General features: G+C 70.9%; 2 protein-coding genes and 2 non-coding genes across 4 annotated transcripts; all 4 read right to left on the reverse strand.

The window, feature by feature from the left end:
• Positions 1 to 304: 304 nt before the first annotated feature.
• On the reverse strand, positions 305 to 11838 carry BAZ2A (bromodomain adjacent to zinc finger domain 2A). The gene is given in 30 exon segments (XM_068663332.1): positions 305 to 1985; positions 1987 to 2074; positions 2153 to 2296; positions 2382 to 2497; positions 2499 to 2609; positions 2694 to 2840; positions 2930 to 3062; positions 3155 to 3438; positions 3515 to 3678; positions 3757 to 3912; positions 4070 to 4295; positions 4418 to 5025; positions 5113 to 5248; positions 5342 to 5401; positions 5506 to 5668; positions 5858 to 5932; positions 6019 to 6233; positions 6529 to 6783; positions 6896 to 7087; positions 7171 to 7236; positions 7410 to 7471; positions 7587 to 7797; positions 7915 to 8016; positions 8131 to 8239; positions 8338 to 8398; positions 8480 to 8707; positions 8995 to 9198; positions 9823 to 10008; positions 10517 to 11098; positions 11701 to 11838. Coding segments are annotated over 30 exon segments (5556 nt in total). The 5' UTR covers positions 11837 to 11838; the 3' UTR covers positions 305 to 1649.
• A 3948-nt stretch (positions 11839 to 15786) lies between these two features.
• ATP5F1B (ATP synthase F1 subunit beta) lies at positions 15787 to 18975 on the reverse strand. Its single transcript, XM_068663344.1, has 10 exons — positions 18809 to 18975; positions 18430 to 18612; positions 17906 to 18080; positions 17601 to 17722; positions 17180 to 17364; positions 16940 to 17098; positions 16705 to 16827; positions 16409 to 16621; positions 16090 to 16291; positions 15787 to 15994 (listed from the first exon to the last, which is right to left on the reverse strand). Exons 1-10 carry the CDS (start codon positions 18951 to 18953, stop codon positions 15897 to 15899), a joined length of 1605 nt encoding a protein of 534 aa, XP_068519445.1. The 5' UTR covers positions 18954 to 18975; the 3' UTR covers positions 15787 to 15896.
• LOC137846064 (small nucleolar RNA SNORD59) lies at positions 17437 to 17510 on the reverse strand. Its single transcript, XR_011090369.1, has one exon. It is a non-coding gene; the product is annotated as a small nucleolar RNA SNORD59 (small nucleolar RNA).
• Positions 18307 to 18381, reverse strand: LOC137846065 (small nucleolar RNA SNORD59). Its single transcript, XR_011090370.1, has one exon. It is a non-coding gene; the product is annotated as a small nucleolar RNA SNORD59 (small nucleolar RNA).
• Positions 18976 to 19119: the final 144 nt, after the last annotated feature.

Below are 19119 nucleotides of genomic sequence, written 5' to 3' on the forward strand. Positions count from 1 at the left end.
TGGTTATAGAAAAGGCGGCCGGGGGGGGCGGGGGGGGAGGGAAAAAACGCCCCCCCCCCCAGCCCCGAGCTGCCCCGGGGTGGGGTGGGGGGGGCAAAGGGGTGGGGGCGATGCAGAAGGGGGGGGGGGTAAAGGTGAGGGGGGGGGGAAAGGGGGGGGGTGAACTTGAACTGAAGGAACACGAGAACGCTGCGGAGACTCCGAGAACTTTCCCACGACGGAAAAAAAACGAAAAAAAACGAAAAAAACGAGACAAAAACCCAAAAACAACAACAACAACAACAAAAAAACCCCAACAACGACAAAAAAAAAAAAACCTAAAAGCTGAGGGCTCCGAACCATGCCCGAAAAGCAAACCCCAAGACAAGTTTTTTGTTACAGCGCAGGTTTTTTTTTTTTAGAGAAAAATATAAATATTTCTGCGGCGTAGAAAGTCAGTTCCAAGAGACTTCGAATCCACCTCGGATCTCCAGGCAAAAAAAAAAAAAATAAAAAAAAAAATCAAATAAAAAGATTCTGAGGTTTCTCCCATAGAAAAAAGGCTACTTTGAAAGACGCGGGGGTGAGGGGGGGGGGAAAGGCGGGGGGGGAGCGCGGGCCGGGGCCCCCCCCCTCTCCGCCCAGGTAGGTGAGTTGTGTTCAGTGCTCTGTGGGGCTGGGGGGAAAAATTGGGGGGGGGGGGGGGGGGGGAACGCGCCGGGGCCCCCCCAGCCCCGCCGGCCGCCGAACCCCAGAGCGAGTACCCGTAATATCCTGGCCGGCGGGGCTGGGGGGGCCCCCACCGTGGCCGCAGGACCCCGGCCCCCCCCCCCCCCGTGTCACCACCCGGCGTGGCTGTAACCCCCCGCCCCCCCCCCAAAAAAAAATCCTAATTCCTGGTGGGGGGGGGGGGGGGGGCAGCAAACGCCCGCCTGAGGCTTCAAGTCCCTGCTTGTGGGGTGGGGGGGGGGGGGATGGGGGGGCCGCGCCCCCTCCCCACCTGGAGCTGCGGTAGCATCCCTGAGGGGTCCCAATTTTTGGGGGGGGGGGGGGCCTCGCAGAGGGGTTGGGGGGTGCAGGGGGCCGGGGTCTTCCTGAGAAGTGGAGGCAGGGAAAGGGCAAGGGGCCCCCCCCGCCCCCCCTCCCCCCCCCCGTTTGGTCCCTGGAGCCAGGTGGGGGGGGGGGGGTGATGAGGGGGGGGGGCAGCGGCCCCACCCCGGCGCAGCGGGCGGGGGTCCTACAGCAGAAGGGGTGCACCGGGGTGGGGGGCAGGATAGGGGGGGCCCTCCCGTAAAGTGTCTGCGCGGGGGGGGGGTTGGGGGGGGGGTCCTGGCCGGGCCGGCGAGCAGGGGGGGGGCCGCGGGGGGGGGGCTAAGTCCACTTTACTGGCCGTTAATGCATGAAGACGCTGCACAGGAGCGCTCGGACACATTCACTACGAACTATTGCTATTATTAAATATTCCAGCGGGGATTATTCGCTTTTCCTCGGTTTTTTTTTCTTTTTTTTTTTTGTGGTTTTTTTTTGTTTCGGGGTGAGGGGGGAAAGGAGACGGGGTGGGGTGGGGGGGGGGCGGAGGTTGGGCTTCGCTTCTGTTTTTTTTAAATCGGGAACTCAAAATTGAAAAGAAAGAAAGAAAAAAAAACACCTCTTTGTTGTTTCTTTTTGGCTTACACAGTCTGTGAGTGATGGTGCTGGGGGGGGGGGACAAGGGGGGGGGGGCAAGGGAGGGATTTTGGTGGTGGTGTTGGTGGTCGAGGGGAGGGGGTCTGGCTGGGCCCCCACCCCAAACCCCCAGCACACCGGTGATGGGGGGGGGGGGCCCTGGGCAGCGACCCCCAGCCCCCGCGGGGGTTCAGCAGGCAGCGAGATGGGCTCCGGGCAGCGGTGGGGGGGGGGTTCCCCAGGGCCGGGGGGGGGTCGCTCACGGCCGGGCCGCGTGCTTTTCCCTGATAAAATTCCTCCCACCGGCTCTCGAAGAACTTGCGCATGACGTGCCCGGCCCTTGCCCACGTCCGAATCGTCCTCGTTGAAGGTCTGGCAGTTGTCGAACACCAGCAGCGCGTCGGCCGCAAACTCCTCCGAGCTCGAGTACCTGCAGGAGGGGGGGGTCAGGGATGTGGGGTGAGGAATAGGGGCTGGGGGGGGACACACGGGGCCACCCCGCGCTCACCCGCCCCGCAGCAGCCGCGTGCGCATGGTGGCGAAGTCCATGGGGTTCTTGATGATCTTGCGGTAGCCGGGCACCAGGCGGGGGTTGACCGGCTCCAGGAAGGGCCACGCGTCCTCGTGCGACTCCATCTCCATCAGGATGATCCTGGGGAGGGAAGGAGGCGCTGGGGAGGGGGCCTGGGGGGGGGCTCTGTCCCCATTCCCAACCCCGTGTCCCCCCCGGCACTCACTCGCAGAAGGTCAGGTCGCTGGGCTGGCTCCGCAGCGTGGCTCCGCGCCGCTTGGCCGGGGACAGCCCCTCGGTGACGTGGCGGGGCAGCGGCTGCCCCTCGCGGCGGCGGGGGGGGTGCCCGGCGCCGGGGGCTCTCCTCCTCCTCCGCCGAGCCCCCCCCCAGGAGGCGTCCCCGCTTCCGCTTCTTGCCTCGCCGGGGAGAGCTGGGGTCCCGGTACGCCTCCGCCTGTGTGGTGGGACCGGGAGGGGGTCACCGTGGGGGCAGAGCTGGGGGGGCACCGCGTGAGCCGGAGGGGGTCCCGGTGCCCACCTGGGAGACGCAGACAGAGCAGAACCAGTCGCCCTCGGGCACCTCGGTCATCTTGGGCCGGTGGCAGTAGAGGTGGCAGCCGCGGTCGCAGCCGTCGCACAGCAGCAGGTGCTCATCGTCGTCCCCGCGCCGGCACACCAGGCAGGTCTGGGGGGGCCGGCGGGGGCATCAGGGGTGCCACGGTGCGGGACCCCCACCCCAAAATACCACCCCCCCGGCAGGGCGCGGGCTCTCACCACTTTGTTGACCGACTTCTCCCAGGCGATGGATTTCTCCAGCTGGTAGATGCAGAGGGAGACCTGGGCCGCGCTGCGGCACCGCTCCAGCGTCTGCCGCCACGTCCGGACCCGGGGCGTGATCTCGTAGGCGCTGCGGGAGGAGGGACGGGACAGGGGGGGCTCAGCCGAGGCGTGGGGGTCCCGCTACCAGCCCCCACCCCAAAAACAAGACGAGGGGCTCACATCTCGGTGGTGCCCAGGCTCAGCTCCTCGGGGCCGCTCAGCACGGCTTTCTCCACCACCACCTCGTGCAGGGGCCAGAGGGGCTCCTTCAGGTAGCGCCGCTCCACGTTCTGCTCCAGCGCTGCCAGCCGCAGGACCGCCAGGTCCAGGGGGTTGTTGCGCTCGCGGCACAGCGGCAGCCCGTCCCGCCGGCTCCGGACCGTGATGTCCTCCAGGGGCTCCACCTTGTGCTCGCAGTACCGCAGGTCGTCCCGCGTCGAATCGGGGCTGGGGCACGTCCAACCCTGCGGGAGAGAGGGGCTCAGGGAGGGCGCCCGGCTTGAGGTCACCGCGTGGGCAGCCCCCCGGCCCAGCGCCTACCCGGATCTGCAGGTCGGCCATCAGCACGCGCTGCTCCAGCTCCTCCACCCACTGCAGGATGGAGAGGTCGGTCTCGTAGGCCCTCTCCATCACCGACCACTGGGCCAGGGCTTCCTGAGACACGGCGGCGCCGGCCGCCTCGGGGCGCAGGTGGAAGATGGGGTCTGGGGACAGAGGGGGAGGTTGGTGGGGGGGGGACGCGGAGCCAGACCCACGCCCTGGCCCAAGGGGGCAGCTCTTACCCGTGGTGGCGCGCAGGCAGACCTCCCGCAGGTACTCCTTGTGCTTGGTGAGGTGCTTGTGGAGAGCCTTCTCCCGGATGCCCCGCGGGTGCAGCGCTCGAGCCACCGCCTCCAGCTGCTCGGGGTCCTGCAGCCACCACCAGCCGCTCTGCATCTCTGCAAGGCAGCACCACGCAGCTCAGGGTGGGGGCACCGGCACCCCCTCCCCACAGCCTCGCGTGGCAGAGCCGGCCCCAAAACCCAAGGGGTTTTCCTGGGGAGAAGCAAGGCCACAGCTCGGCCTGGGAGCCGGGACCTCTGGCACGGCTCTCACCAGGGGGCACGGGCTGCTCCGTCAGCTGGGTCAAGTACTTCTGCTCGATCTGCTTGAAGAACTTGGTCGGAGGCCGCCCTCGGCGCTTGGGCTGCCCCGGCACATCCTGGAGCTTCTCCAGGCTGCTCCGGCTCCTGGGGCAGGCACCGTGGGCCTTGGCGCCGGCGTGGACCGGGGTGGAAGCGAGCAGGGGAGACGTGGGGTCATCAGCGGGGAGCCCGTTCAGCTGCAGGGGACAGAGCCCGTCGGACAAGGGACAGCCCCGCACCTGCTCCTCGCCCCCCTACCCCAGCACCCCTCGGCCCCCTCCCCGTGCCCCAGCCATTGCGGTCGGCCCCGGGCACCCACCTGCCTGGCCGAGGCCTTGGGCTGCTCGCCCCGGGGCTGGCCGCGGGGCTGCGAGGTGGCGCGTGGAGAGGGCTCGGCTGAGGAGGTAGTGAGGGGGGGTCGGTTGTCGCAGGGGGTCCGGGGCAGCAGGTTGAACCAGGGCCCCTGCTTTTCCACGGCCTCTGTGGTGCTCTCCTCCTCCGCCGTGGGGTCGGCCAGGGTCTCGAGCGGCTGGAGCCCCCCTTCCCCGTTGCCGGGGCTGCTGTCCGGGGTGAGGACCGAGTCCTCGAGCAGGGATGACTGAGTTTGGCTCAGCCAGGAGAGGAAGGCGGACTGGCTGAGGTCGTGCTGGCTCTGCCCCAGGGTCATCGGCTCCTCCAGGACCCCGTTGATGGGGGGGGATTTGGGCCTGCAGGGTGGGGGCGGCTCCTCCTTGCTCTTCTGTGGCAACTCCTTGCTCTTCCGCGGCCGCCCCCGGGCACGCGAGGCCGTGCAGTTCACCCGGCTGGGCACGGGCACAGGCACGGGCACGGGGACGGGGACCTCCACGTCCATCGGCTCCTCCTTCACCGGTGCCACGTGGGAGGACGGCTTCTCCTCGGGGTGCTCCTCGGGAGCCGGATCAGCTGCTGTGAGGACAGCGGGAGGTGAAGGGGGGGGTGTGCAGCAGTGAGGGGGGGTCTGCAACGTGACCCAGGAGCCCAGCCCCAGCTCACCTTCTGCGCCCTCCACGAAGATCCCTCCCAGGTGGGGCAGCACCCAGTACCGGCGCCGGTACCGGTCCTGGCCCAGCGAGGCCGCCCGCAGCGTCTGCGAGGAGTGGAGCAGCTTCTTGCGGAAAAACATCTGCCGCTGCGGGGAGAGTACGGGGTGAGGGATGGCAGGGACGGGCACCGGGGGACCCGCAGCACCGGGGGACCCGCAGCCCCTCCGCCACCCACGCACCTTGGCCAGCTTCTCGATCTGCCGCTCGAGCTCGGGGACGCTGGAGGCGGACGTTTCGGCCTGGGGGAGGCAAGGGATCTGTCAGGGAGGCATCGGCAGGACCGGGAAGAGATCCCCGAAGGCCGCCCCAAACTGTTCCCCGTCCCCGGTGGCCACATCCTCACCTCCTCGTCCCGGCGGGATCTGCGTCCCCGGCTCTCCTCCTCCTCCTCCAGCTCCAGGCTGGGCTCCTCCGTCAGGCGGGAGCTGCGCCTGCGCCGCCCGTCGTCCAGGCCGGTGATCTCCGACTCGGGGCGCCCCGTCTTCTTGGCCAGGGCCACCTTCAACCTGCCGAGACGCGGCGCAGCGTCCAGCACCCGCCTGCTCCCTGCCTCGCTCCCCGGCAAGCTGAGGCGTGCAGGCACCCGGCGGCACTGCAAGAACGCCCCAACCCTGCTCGAGCCCCAGGGGCGCGGATGGGGAAGGTTTTGGAGACCGCGGGCAGGAGGCAGCCACGTCCCAAGGCGCAGCACCCACCTGCGCAGCCGGCCCTCGATGATCCACTTGCTCTTCCTGTAGTTGGCCATGCTCTCCAGGGTCTTGTCGATCTCGCTGCAAGGGGACGAGGGGCTCAGCTCCACGCAGCTCCTCGAGGAGGACAGCAGCAGAGCCCGCGTTCGCCCCCAGCCCGCACTCACTTGATGATGAGGGTGCTGCTGTTGAGCTCGTTCACCAGGAAGGCCAGGATGGCGGCCTTCTTGTCGGGGGGCAGCGCCTGGAAGGGTTTCGTGCGCAGCCCCTCGCACAGCTCGTCCTCCGCCCCGTACGCCGTGAGGAAGCAGCGCAGCACCTCGGAGACGGTGTCACGGTTCAGGCTGATCTCTGACACCTTCTCCCCCAGGATCTTCAGGGACTGGGGAGCAAGAAGGGGCGTTAGGGAGCGTGGGGGAGTCAGCAGGAAGGGAAAAAAAACAAAAAAACAGGGACACCAACAGCTGAGCTGGGAAAACCCAAGCTTGAGAGGGGGCGAGCCCAGGGGTGCCCCAGGATGAGGTTGGGAACTGGAGGGGCACGGGGAGAGGCAGGGGAGGCTGCAGCAAGGACAGCGCCTCCCGGAGCACAGCCCAGGAGCCTCGTGGGCACCAAGAGCCCTGCTGCCCGCGTGTGACAGTGGACACGGGGACAGGGACGGGGACGCAGCCGCTCACCTGGCAGTAGGGGGGCAGCCCGGGGTCGTAGAGCGCAGCCTGCAGCAGCCTCACCAGCAGGTCCTGCACCTCGCCTGCGCTGTCGCCCACCCCCAGCAGCCCCTCCTGCAGCGTGCACAGGCTGGGCACGTCCTTGGCCGGGTCGAAGCCCAGGACCTTGCCGTAGCTCTGCAGGAACTCCACGACCGTCAGGCAGTTGGAGAAAGCGTGGCTGGGCAGGACCAGGCCCGGGATGCGGGAGAAGGCCGGCAGCGGCTGCAGGGCAGGAGAGGGGGCAGTCAGGGCACGCGAGGCACCAGCCGGGCTCTCTGCCCATGGACTCGGCCCGGCCGGCTGCCCCCGGGTCCCGCTGCAAGGCCCAGCCCACCTGGTGGTCCCCCAGGCACATGTCCTCCGTGGGCTTCTTCATCTCCTCCAGGATGAGCTGCTGCCGCCGCCGCTCCTCCAGGCGCCGCTGGGCCAACAGCCCCTTGTCCACCTTGCGAGCCCCTTTGCCCTTCTTCTCCTTGGGCCGCACTTTTTCCTTGCCCTTCTCGGGTTTGCCCTTCTTCTCCTTGGCCTGAGAACAAAGCCCCGGGATCTGTGGGGACGGGGGCTCCACCTCCGCCCCCTCCATGGCCCCCACAGCCACCGCAGACTCACCTTGGACTTCTTCTTGGCTTCCTTCGCTTTGGGAGCTTTCGCTTCCTGCTTCTGCTTGTTCTTGGCCTGGGAGGGACAAGACCCAGCTCAGGGAGATGGCAGCTGATGGGAGGGGGCACAGCAGCAGCCCCCTGCCCCAGCCAGTGGGCACAGCTGGGGCCCACGGGGCTGCGGGACATAGAGGACCCCCAGAACTGCCCCCAGCCCTCGCCCTGCCTTCCCCCCACAGCCACCCGTACCTTTCTCCTCATTTTCTTCTTGATCTTGCTCATTTTCAGCTTGTCCTCATCGCTGAGCACCTCTGCGAGGGCAGAGAAGGAGGCTGGCACCAGGGAGCGGGTGCCAGGCCTGCAGCCCCCCTGCAGGGTGGGCTGCGAGGGGCAGCACCTGAGCTGGAGGGGCCGGGGAGGGGGTACCTTGGGCTTCCAGCCTCTTCAGCAGCCGAGCGTCCGTCTTGCTCAGCAAATCGACCATCTTCACCTTGGGGGGCCGGCCCCGGCCACGCTTCACGGCGGGCGTCTCCTTGGTCTTGGCTTTCTCCGCGTTGCGGGGACGCCCGCGCTTACCCGTGATGGCCTGGATGCGGGACGGGATCTCCTCGGGGCTCAGCTTCACCCACTGCAGGCCCTGCGGGACACAAGGTGGTCACCCCCAGAGGGGACACCCCCACGGCCCCACTGCTGGTTCCACATCCCGTGGAGCAGCCTGGGGGTCCCACGGCCCGGCCTGGGTGCCCCGGCGCACCTCCGGCGTGTCCCGCTCCTCGTAGAAGTCTCCAACCGGCATGCGGGGGCTGAAGCTGAAGTGCTCGCGGCGGACGTCCTGCACCACGTTCCTGCTCAGGTACTGGGGGCAGGAGGAGGAAGAGGAGGATGAAGGCCGTGAGGGTGCACGAGAGGAGGGGGCTCGGCGCTCCCAGCCCCCTGGCACACAGCGCCTGCCCTCCCCCGCTCACCGTACCTTGATCACCTCCGGGAACTGCTTCATCCTCTTCCCGCAGGGCCCGTAGTACCAGGTCTCGCCCTGCCAGCGGTGGTTCCCCTTCTTGATCCGCACCTCCCTCCTCCACCTGGGCACAGCAGCGCCTCAGTCGGGGCCCGGCACGGCCTCGGGGCCACGTGGGGCCCTGTGGCCATGGGATGGAGGGACGGGGACGGGGCCACGTACCCGTGCTGCAGCGGGAAGCGCACCTCCTCCGGGGTGGCGATGCGCCTGCGGGGGGCATCCCCTGCGGGACAGAGGGGACCTGAGCTCGGGGAGTGCTGGGGGTGCGCTGGGCGCCCAGCCAAGGGGGGGGCTCCGTCCTCACCTCCCGCCGACGTGCTGAGCGGGGCGGCCTCCTCGCTCTCGCCTTCTGGCGCAGCTGAAGCCTCCGTGCAGCTGTCAGCAGCCTCCTCCTCCTCCTCCTCCTCCTCTTCCTCCTCCTCCTCTGCGGAGGGGGATGCGGACTCTGGCTCCAGCGGAGCGTCGTCGAGCTCCAGGGACCCCGACTCCTCCGGCCCCGCGTGGCTGCTGCTGTTCAGGTCTAGGCTGCTGTCTGCAGAGCCAAGGTCAGGGACGTCACCGCGAGCTCTGCTCCCTTCCTGCTCCGCCCATGGCAGCGGACAGCCCCCACCCGGCGAGCACGAGGACAGGGCTGCGCGTCCCCCTCCCCAGCTCCCCCCAGCACGCTCCGAGCTGGGGCTCCCCGGGCTCAGCACCGGGAGCTGCGGGGTCCGCGCACACCCACGGCCCCGCACAAAGAGGCGCCGCACAGCGGCTGGGTGGCCGTGCTCCCCCCGTGGCGGTGGCAGCCGGGGGGGGCTCGTGGGGCCGTCCACGTACCGTGCAGGGCGGGTGGCGAGCCGGGGCTGGCGAGCAGCGGGGGGGCCGGCCGGCTGGCCTCCAGCAGGCTGAAGGGGCCGGCAGCGTGCAGGGGGGGGCTGGCGGAGCAGCGCAGGCTGGGCACGTCGGGGGGCTCCTCCAGGGGGGACTTGTCGCTCACCAGCTGCGAGTCGTCCATCGCGTAGAGGTCCCCGGTGCCTGGGTCTGGGGGGGGGATCAGCACCAGGACCTCGGTGGGGCTGCACGCAGGGGGCCCCCCCGTGTCCGAGCACGTTGGGGGCACGCAAACCCACATCTCCGCTCCCGGGGGGGGGGCGGCCGGACCCGCCGGGTGGAGATGGCCTCGGGGACGAACAACCCCCCCCCTCTCCACCCCCCCCCCGGGGCCAAAAAAGGCGCCGGCAGAAGAGGGGTTAAGGGATTTCGGCAGCCCCCAGCCACGCCCCCTCCTTTGGGAAGCGGAGCCCAAAATGGCCGTGGTGGCGGTGGCGGGGATGTTCACCAGCGCGGAAGTTCAGGCGCTGAGTAACAGCTTCGTCACGGAGCTGGGAAGGGAAGGAAGGGAGCGCGGAGCGGAGGAGGGCTGGCGCGGGAGGGACGCGGGCGCGGGCCCGCCCCTCGCCTGCCCAGGGCTGGCGCTGCTGGAGGAGGCAGCGCCGGAGGCCTCGGCCTCCACCATCGCCATCGGCCTCCGCCGTCACCGTCACCCGTGGGAGAGGGTCCGGAGGAGGTGGGACGGGAGCGGAGGCGGCCGCCCCACGCCGCTGGCCGGGAGCCGCCCGGCACGCACCCAGCCCTTTGACCCCAGTGCCACCGCGGCCTCCCTACCTCTGTCCAGGGCCTCGAAGGGCTCCAGGGGGTCTTCGCTCAGGATGTGCGCGTCCTCCAGCGGGGCGCTGATGGGCGACGCGTCCCCCAGGCAGCCGCTGCCCACGTCGGGGGCCAGGACCGAGTCCTCCTGGCTCAGCGGCACCACGGCGGGGGCCGAGCCGTTGTAGCTGCAGAGCTTCAAGTCTAAAGGGAGGAAGAGTCCGAAAACAAACCCTGGGGCAGGAGGCTCTGAGGAACGGAGCCCGGGGCCCAGCCAGCCCTGCCCCGAAGGCGTCGTGCGGCGCGACCCGCTGCTCCTGCCCGACCCGCTGCTCCTGCCCTCAGCCCCACGTCACGGCTGTTTGCTGCCCAGCCTCCTCCCGGCCCTCCCCACTGCCTCCCGGGGCCACGCTGCCACCGGTCCCTCCCAGCGCCCGTCCCGGGGTCTCTGCGGGATGCCAGCCCCCAGGGAGTCCCGTGGCGGGTGGGCGGCTGCAGGACCCCGGCTGCTGCACGGCTCTGCAGGCGGCTGGGAGCGCTGCTCTGCTGGCAGTGACACCACAGGCGACGCTCAGCCCAGCCTAACAAGATCCCAAAAAACTCCACACCGCGAGAGGCCAAACCCCGATGGGACGCATGGTGGGGGGGTGAGGCCGGCCCTCCCCAGGGAGCAGAACGCCCAACGCGGCGGATCCCGAGCCAGGGCTCCTACCTGGCTGCGTGTCCTCCAGCTCCATGCTGCCCACCAGCCCGCCCCCGTTCTCCGCGATGGCCGGGGACAGCTCCTTGGTGGCCTCGGCATCGCCCTCGCCGGCGCCTGGCTCCTCCGGTGGCAGCGGGAAGGGAGGCTCGCCAGAGCCCAGCATGGGGGACGGCTGCGAGGCCGTGTAGAAGCTGGCCGGCCCGTTGGGCATCAGCTCAAAGTTCTGGTCGTGGAAGGAGTCGTAGAGCTCCTGAGAGTCAAAGTTCAGCCCCATGGAGCCGGGGGTGCCGTTGCCCCAGAGCTCCTGCCCGCTGCCCCGCAGGTTGGCGCCGTGCCCCGGGGAGGCCGGCCGGGACCCCCCCGCCACGCCGTTGAGCGGGAACGGCGCGAGGCTGGGGAACGGGGCGGCGCTGGGGCTGCCGTCCTTGAGGCCGCCCGCGCCGGCCGGCTGGAACTGAGCGTAGTCCCAGAGGCAGTCGTAGGAGCGGAGGTGAGGCGTGCCCGAGGAATGCGTGCTGGAGGTGAAGGTCCCTGAAGTACTGGTGTGAGATACAGTAGAGAAGCCGTTGACATTCATGCCCCCGTTCAGACCTGCGGAGAGCGAGAGGGGAAGAGATGAACGCGTTAGAGGCACAGGAGGGACTTCCCAACATCCAGGCCTGATGAGAGGGCTTGGGGACAGCCGGACGATGTCCCCCGCCCTGCCCCTGCCCCAGCATCGCTGCACGGAGCGGGCTGCTCCTGCCCAGTGTGGAGGAAGCGGCCCCGTGGTGCTGTGAGCAGCAGGAGGCGGGGGATTAGCCGGGTGCCTGGCAGGGCTGCGCAGGGATCAGCCGGCCGGCCAAATCCACGCACAGCCCCCGGTCCGGCCTGGCCGCTCTTTTCTAGGCCAAAGTGACCCGGGGTGTGTAGAGACCCCTCCAGCCCCCAGCCCCCACATGGCCGGAGTAACCCCCCGAGGTTCACCCCCGCCCCTGCTGCCCTGGGACCCCCCAGCACATTGGGGATGCTCCGAAGGCTCCGAGGCTCCCTCCTCGTGCCAAGGACACGAAACCAGAAGGGGACATCGGAGCGGCGCTGCCCTGCCGAGCACACGCTCACCGCTGAGCCAAGTGCCCCGTAACGAGGGCGGACGCCGTCACCGCAGCCTGGCGGGGGGGACGCGGGGTGCCCGGGGGTGCTGTGACACTTACTTTTCCCTTGCGGGGGGAAGCTGAGTGCAGCCCCGTTGGTGTACAGGCTGTCCCCTGAGGAAGGCGTGGGTTTCAGTCCTGAGGCAGTAGGTACGGAGGAAAGGCCCGGGAAGTTGAAATGGTTGTTTGTGTCCATGTCTGGGAGGGGACAAAAGGCGCGGGGTTACAGGCTGCCCAGGCCACCCAGCGGGGCAGGGTGGGGGCCCCCACCCACGCGGGAGGCTCTGCCCCACGCCCTGCGCTCGTGCCCGGGCACAGCCGCTCCCCAGAGCCGGCGGCGGCGCCGTGCCCCGCAGGACGGGGCTGGGGCAGGGAGAGCCCCCGGCTGCCATCTGGCAGCTGCCAAAGCCCCCCCCCCGCTGCCCCCTCACCGAGCCCACGGTGCCGCCTCCGCGGCGAGCCAGCCCCAGGCCCAGCAGCGCTGCGTGCGCCGAGCTGCCACCAACTGCCACCTGCGTGAGCGCAGCTCGTCACCGCGCTCCCGTGTCCCCAGGGAAGGCTGTCACCGAGCAGGCTCGCCTGCTCCCCGCACGGGCTTCTTTCCGAGCTGAACTCAGCTCTGCGCCGAGCCCCCACCTCCCCTGGGCTCCCGACCTGGGGCAGGAGCATGGCTGTGAGGCACCGGCCCCCCCAGGAGGGTCCGTGACCTTGTGGGGACATGGGGGGGGGTGCTGGGATTCCCCTGGGAATGCCGCGCTTCCCAGCAGACGGTGCCGCAGGGACAGCGTGTCCCCTCGCACCCCGTGTCCCCCCTGCCCGCAGCACGGCCCCGCGATGCCGCAGGGGGCACGGCCACGCCGCACGGAGCCCGTCCCCTCCCGAAACGCGGCTCCGGGGACGTCTGCGCATCAGCTGCTCCAGGCAGGATCTGGGCTGGCCTCGTTTCACAGCCGGGAGCTGGGGGCTCCGTGCCCTGCTGCCCCCAGCTCCTTGCCCCGAGCCAAGGAGCCGCGGTGGCTCTGTGGGCCCAGCCGATGAGATGGGACCCCCGGGACCCCTCGGGGGCCACGGTCGCCCACCCCACAGACACCAAACCCGAGAGCAGCCGAGGGCAGAGGCGGCGCTGGCTCCGCCATCCCCTCCGGAAGGGCCGTCGCTGCCACAAGCACGCGGCCTCGCAGCGCAGCCGTGTCGAAACCTGGCCGGGGATTTCATCACGGCTCAGCCTGAGCCGCCCGGGGCTCCAGCGGGGACGGAGCCCCCCTGGCCGCCGGGGACACCGACCGGGCTGATTCATCCGCCCGAGAAACCCGTATGGGCGGTGACGCAGCTGCCGTGCGCATGGCGCTCCCGGGTGTCCCGGGTGTCCCCCCCCCAAGCCAGCCGGGATCAGATCCCGGCCCCACCACCCCCGGCTCAGCTCTGCCCCTGCCCGCGAGACCCTTCCCTGGGGAAGCCCGGCCAGAGGCTGATGAGAAGGAAGAAAAAAAACCTTTCCGGCACCTCCCAGCATCTGATGCGCCGGCCGGCCGGGAAAGGCGCTGCGGGGCCGCGAGAGGTCAGAGGAGGCGGCCGGAGGTGCCAGAACCGGACAGGTGGCTGCTGCGGGCTGGGGCCAGCGCCAGCGCCGGGAGGGGGCCGAGTGGAGGCAACGAGGGGGGAGCGGAGCCAGGAGGGCGGAATAAAAGCAGGGAGGACGGGGAAGCGATGGCAGCGGGCGCCAGGAGGCTGAAGGGCAGGGAAGGGAGCGGTGCTGAGCGGCGACGCCGTCCCCAGGAGGGGAGCCTGGCGCTGGGGACCAACGGCGTGCCCGGTGCTGGCACGGGGACACCGGGGCCTGTCCCGACCGGAGCCGCCCTCGGCACCTCCGGGAGCGGTGCCAGCACCCGGCCGCCCGCTGCCAGCCCTGGGTGCGGCGGGCAGAGGCCACCCGTCACGGCCCTGCCGCAAACTGGGCCAGGCCGTAACCGGAGCCGTGCGGGCGAGGAGGGCGAAGGGCTGGCCGCGGGGATGCGCTGGCACCGGGGGCAGAGCCAGGCCCGGGCTGGACGGAGGCGGGGGCCGTGCCCGGTTCTCCCCCGGGGCTGGCGCAGTGGGCACCGGTCAGTGGAGCTGCGAGCAAACCGGGCCGGGGGCCGTGAACCCACCGGGGACCGAAGCCCCCCTGAGCGAGGGCTGCGAGCGGGCGGCGTTGCCAGCGGGGGCGCCCCGGGAGGATCCTCGGTGGCCCCGGGAGGCCCCGGGAGAGGAACCGGGAGCGAAGCGGCCGGGCCGGGGAGGACGTTTCAAAAACAAGGCGACGCAACCCCCGGCTGCCATTTCCCGGCCGCTTCCTGCAGCGGGGGGGGGGGCGGGGGGGGAACGGCCGGCACCGGGCGCTGAGCCGGGACCCCCGGCCCCGAGCTGCCCCCGCCGCGCCCCCCGGGGCGGCCCCGCTCCCACCCAATGCTGGGGGGGGGGGGGGAACCGGGCCGGGCTCTGGGGAGGAGGGGACGGGGGGGGGACACCCGGGGACGCTCACCGGGCACCGCGACCGGTACCGGGCTCTCTGCTGAGCCCCGCACCGGGGGGACCCGCACCGGGCACCGGCACCTCGGGGGGGAGAGGGGGCACCGGGAGGGGAGAGGGGGCGGCGGGGGGGGGCTCACCGGGCACCGGCGGCCTGGGCAGAGCCGGGATGCGGGCAGGGGCTCCCCGGGGCTCCAACGGGTCCGGGGCCGGGTCCCGTCTCCCCCCCTCCCCCCTCCCGTTACCGGCCGTTACCGGCCGCCGCGGAGCGCTCACCCCCCCCCTCCCTCCCTCCCTCCCTCCCGCAACCGGCCCCGTTTCCCCCCCCCCTCCCCGGACCTGGCAGGCGGCGGTGCGGGCCCGGCGGGCGCCCCGGGCCCGGCTCAGGCTGCGCGGGGCGGGGGGAGGCGGCTCCGCATGGCGCGGGCCGGACCGGGCCGGGGCCGCCCCGAGCCGAGCCGAGCGGAGCCGAGCGGCGCAGGGCAGGAAGCGCCGCGCGCCGCCGGGCGGTCCTGGCCCCGCCCCCTCCGCGCCCACGTCACCGCCGCCGCGGTGGCGTCACCGGGGAGCGGCGCCGAGCGTCAGCCGGGGGGAGGGGGCGGGGCCAGGACCCACGTGGGGAGGGGGGGGGATCCCCGCCCCCGGCGGGGGGAATCCCCCCACGTGGGGCCGCCCCCGCTCCTCCCCCCCCACCCCCCCCCCCCCAACCAGCAGCCGGGCCCCCAGTCCCCGGCCCCCCTCAAGCTCGGGATCCCCCCCCCCCCGGGATTCCCGCTGACGTCACGCGGCACCGGGGGGGCACCGGGGGGGCACCGAGGGGAACCGGGGGGCACCGGGGGGCCCTGTCCAGCGCGGCCCCGGCCCGAGGGGGGGCTCGGGGGGGCCCAGCACGTACCTGGGGGGCCGGAGGGGGCCCGGCGGTGCCAGCCCGGTGCCGGTGCCAGCTCCCGGTGCCGGTGCCCGCGGCCCCTCGTGATGGCAGCGGCCGCCCCCGCCCCCCCGGGACGCGCCGCCATTTAAAGGGGCCGCAGCGCTTTGCTTGGGGGGGGGCGCTGCTGGGAGCACCTCCAGGCAGCGCCTGCGTCCCCCCTTCCCCGTAACCCCCTCCCCGCAGGGACCCCCCCCCCCCCGGGATCCCACCCCCCCCCAGCACCCAGCTGCACTCCCCGGGCCAGGTCCCGGTGCCCCCCCCCCCCCCAGCAGGGTGTGACCGCGGCGGCGGGGAGGGCCCGGGCAGCCCCCCCGGGACCCCGCAGACAAAGCCCCATCTGGCAGGGCCGGCCGGGAGCTCTTTGTGCTGCAGGAGCAGGAGGGGGGGGGGAGGGGGCGGCCCCCCCGCTGCAGGCAGCTGCCAGCCTCCCCCCCCCCCTCCCCTCCAAGGCCCCAGGTGCGGGGGGGTCACCCCCAGCTGCTGCGGGCCCCCTGGTACAGAAAGGCCCCGTGGGGCTGGGGGCAATGGATCCAGCCCCCCCTGCACCCAGCTTGGCTCTGCCAGGCACTAGGATGAGGTGGGGGGGGGCACAAAGCCCCCATAGGGTTGGGGGGGGGTGGGAAGGGCAGCCCGGTCCCACTGCCACCCCAGGCAGGGGGCTCACAGGGCTGCTGCCCACGCCCCCTGGCACGCAGGGCCCCCGGGGCTGTTTTCACCAACGTTTTATTGGAAATTTTAAATACTTTTTTTTTTGGGGGGGGGGAATCCAGCCCCGCACGGAGCCAGGGAAGGGGGCGGAGGGGGGGGGCGGCCCTGCTCACGCGTGCTCTTCAGCCAGCTTCTCCGCCTTGGCCACCGCCTCCTCGATGGGCCCCACCATGTAGAAGGCCTGCTCGGGGAGGTGGTCGTATTCACCTGGGGGGGGACACAGCCGTTAGTGGGGGGGGGGGGAACAGGCAGAGAGCCCAGCTTCTCCCCCCCCCAGGAGCTTCTGGGGGAAGCTGCCTCACCTGCCAGGATCTGCTTGAAGCCCTTGATGGTCTCCTTCAGCGGCACCAGCTTGCCCATGTGGCCGGTGAAGACCTCGGCCACCTGGAAGGGCTGCGACAAGAAGCGCTGGATCTTGCGCGCCCGCGCCACCGTCAGCTTGTCCTCCTCCGACAGCTCGTCCATGCCCAGGATGGCAATGATGTCCTGCAGGGACTTGTAGTCCTGGGGGGCGAGGCAAAGCGGGGTGGTAAGCAGCCAGGGCAGGGCTTCCTGCCCCCCCCCCTGGTCCCCCTCCCAGCCCCGCTTTCCCCACGGGGGCTGCCCCGTTGTCCCCCTCACCTGCAGGATCTTCTGCACGCCCCGAGCCACGTCGTAGTGCTCGGGCCCCACGATGTTGGGGTCCATGATACGGGAGGTGGAATCCAGCGGGTCCACGGCTGGGTAGATGCCCAGCTCGGCGATGGCGCGGGACAGCACGGTGGTGGCGTCCAAGTGGGCGAAGGTGGTGGCGGGGGCAGGGTCGGTCAAGTCATCGGCGGGCACGTAGATGGCCTGGGGGGGCAGAGGGGGCGGTGGGAGGGAGTTGGGGGCAGGGGGAGGTGACCCCCACCCGGTGTACCCTGCTCCAGCGCTACCTGCACCGAGGTGATGGAGCCCTTGCGCGTGGTGGTGATCCGCTCCTGCATCGTGCCCATGTCGGTGGCCAGCGTGGGCTGGTAGCCCACGGCGGAGGGGATTCTGCCCAGCAGGGCTGACACCTGGGGGGGAAAGGAGCTGCTGAGAGCCCTGGCGGTGCCCACAACGAGGGGTTTGGCCCCGCTGCAGGGCTGGGCCTGGCCCCCCCTCGGCTGCCTGGGCTCCAGCACCGACCTCTGAGCCAGCCTGGGTGAAGCGGAAGATGTTGTCGATGAAGAGCAGCACGTCCTGACCCTCCTGGTCCCTAAAGTACTCGGCCACCGTCAGTCCAGTCAGAGCCACTCTGGCGCGGGCGCCCGGGGGCTCGTTCATCTGCCCGTAGACCAGGGCGACCTGGGGGGGTGGCAGAACCCAGCGTCAGCACAGGCGCCGCGCCGTTGGGACCCCCCCTCGCCCCCTGCAGACCCCGCGCACCTTGGAAGTGGCGTCTTTCAGGTTGATGACCCCGGACTCGATCATCTCGTGGTACAAGTCGTTGCCCTCCCGGGTTCGCTCCCCGACTCCGGCGAACACCGAGTAACCGCCGTGAGCTTTGGCCACGTTGTTGATCAGCTCCATGATCAGCACAGTCTTGCCGACGCCAGCACCTCCGAATAAACCTGGGGGCAAAGGGGGTCCTCCTCAACCCAGAGCCCACCCAAACACCCCGGGGGTCTCCCTTCCCCCCTTTTCCTCCTCAGATAATTAAGCGTTGCTTCAGCAAGCTCAGTAGAACGAAAGTCAAATTGTTCCTCATCAGCGAAGGAAGCTGCTGCACGGGGACCGCTCCCCTGCCCTGGGGTGGGCACGGGGCCCCCCCTCTCTGGGCGCTCCCTTTCCACCAGGTGCCACCTACCGATTTTGCCACCCTTGGCGTAGGGGGCCAGCAGGTCCACCACCTTGATCCCCGTCACCAGGATCTCCTGCTCGACGCTCATCTCCACAAACTCGGGGGCTTCGGCGTGGATAGCAGCAAACCTGCAGCGAGAAGGGAGAGAAGCTGAAACACAAACGCAGCAGGGACGTGCACGATCCAGCTGCGTGCAGCCTGGGCATCTCCGAGCGCTTGAAAACTGCAGGAGCCTGGCTGCTGCCAGGACCAGAGCCCCCAACCCCCAAACCCTGCGTGGCGCTGATCTGCAGTCCCGCAGCACCACTCACTGTTTCGTTGTGATGGGCCCCCTCTCGTCGATGGGCTCCCCGATGACATTCATGATCCTGCCCAAGGTCTCAGGGCCCACGGGGATCCGGATGGGCGCGCCGGAGTCCAGCACCTTCTGTCCCCTCACCAGGCCTTCTGTCCCGTCCATAGCAATCGTGCGCACGGTGTTCTCCCCTGCCAAGGCCCAAGGACAGCGTTACCGCAGTGCCCTCGAGCTGACCCTGCAGGACAGCTGCTGCCATCTCCTCGCAGCCCTGCCAAGGCGGCGGTCAGCAGGGGGGAGGACTGCAAAGAGCGGGGCCAAGGAACAAAACGAGCAAAAGAAACCCCGAAAAAAAAGCCCAGGACAGACCCACCCCTCAGCTGCGGCGGGCCGCAGCCCCCCCGCAGCCATTTTCCTCCTCCTCAGACTGCAATGCGTGGCTTCAGCGAGCTCAGAAGAACGAAAGTCACCGAAATTCATCATCAAGGGAGGCCCCCCCAACACCGCACCCCCCCGGGGGCAGAACGGGCGGCCACTCACCCAGGTGCTGCGCCACCTCCAGCACCAGCCGGGTCTCCCTGCCCTGCACCTCCAGGGCGTTCAGGATGGGCGGCAGCCCCTCGTCGAACTGCACGTCCACCACAGCACCGATAACGGCCACGATGCGCCCGGTGCTGGCGCCGGCCTTGGCGGCGGGGGCGGCCTGGGCCGCATAGCGGCGGCCTGCGGGGAGAGGGGCGCGGGTCGGCGGGGGCCGCACCGGGGGGCGGGGGGCAGCGCCCCGGAGCCCCGCTCGGCGCCACGCAGCCCCGTGCAGCCCCCACGCGCCCCCCGCCCCGCCCCGGTAACGGCCCCGCGCCCCGCAGGCCCCTCAGGCCCCGCAGGCCGCAAGGTGACCCCGCGGCGGTTCCCCACTCACGGCTGCCGGTGGCGGCGGCCGGGCCGGCCCCGCGGCTGAGGAGCAGCGGCAGGAGGCCGTTGGCCGGCCCGGCCCCGCGGCTCAGCCCCGGCCGGGCGGCGGCGGCGGCGGCGGCGGCGGCGCAGCGACCCGCGAGCCCCAACATGGCGGCGCCGACTGAGCCCCTTCGCCCGCCCGCACGGCGCAGGCCTCCGAGGGGCGGGGCGTCTGCCACGCGGCACCGCCCGCCGCGCGCGCTCATTGGGCGGAGGCAGCCCCGCGGAGGCCGTGCCCGCTCTCCTATTGGCCGAGCTCGCCGTCGCTCCCGCTCC

The sequence above is a fragment of the Anas acuta genome, chromosome 29, assembly GCF_963932015.1.
Source record: "Anas acuta chromosome 29, bAnaAcu1.1, whole genome shotgun sequence".
Classification (NCBI taxonomy): Eukaryota; Metazoa; Chordata; class Aves; order Anseriformes; family Anatidae; genus Anas; species Anas acuta.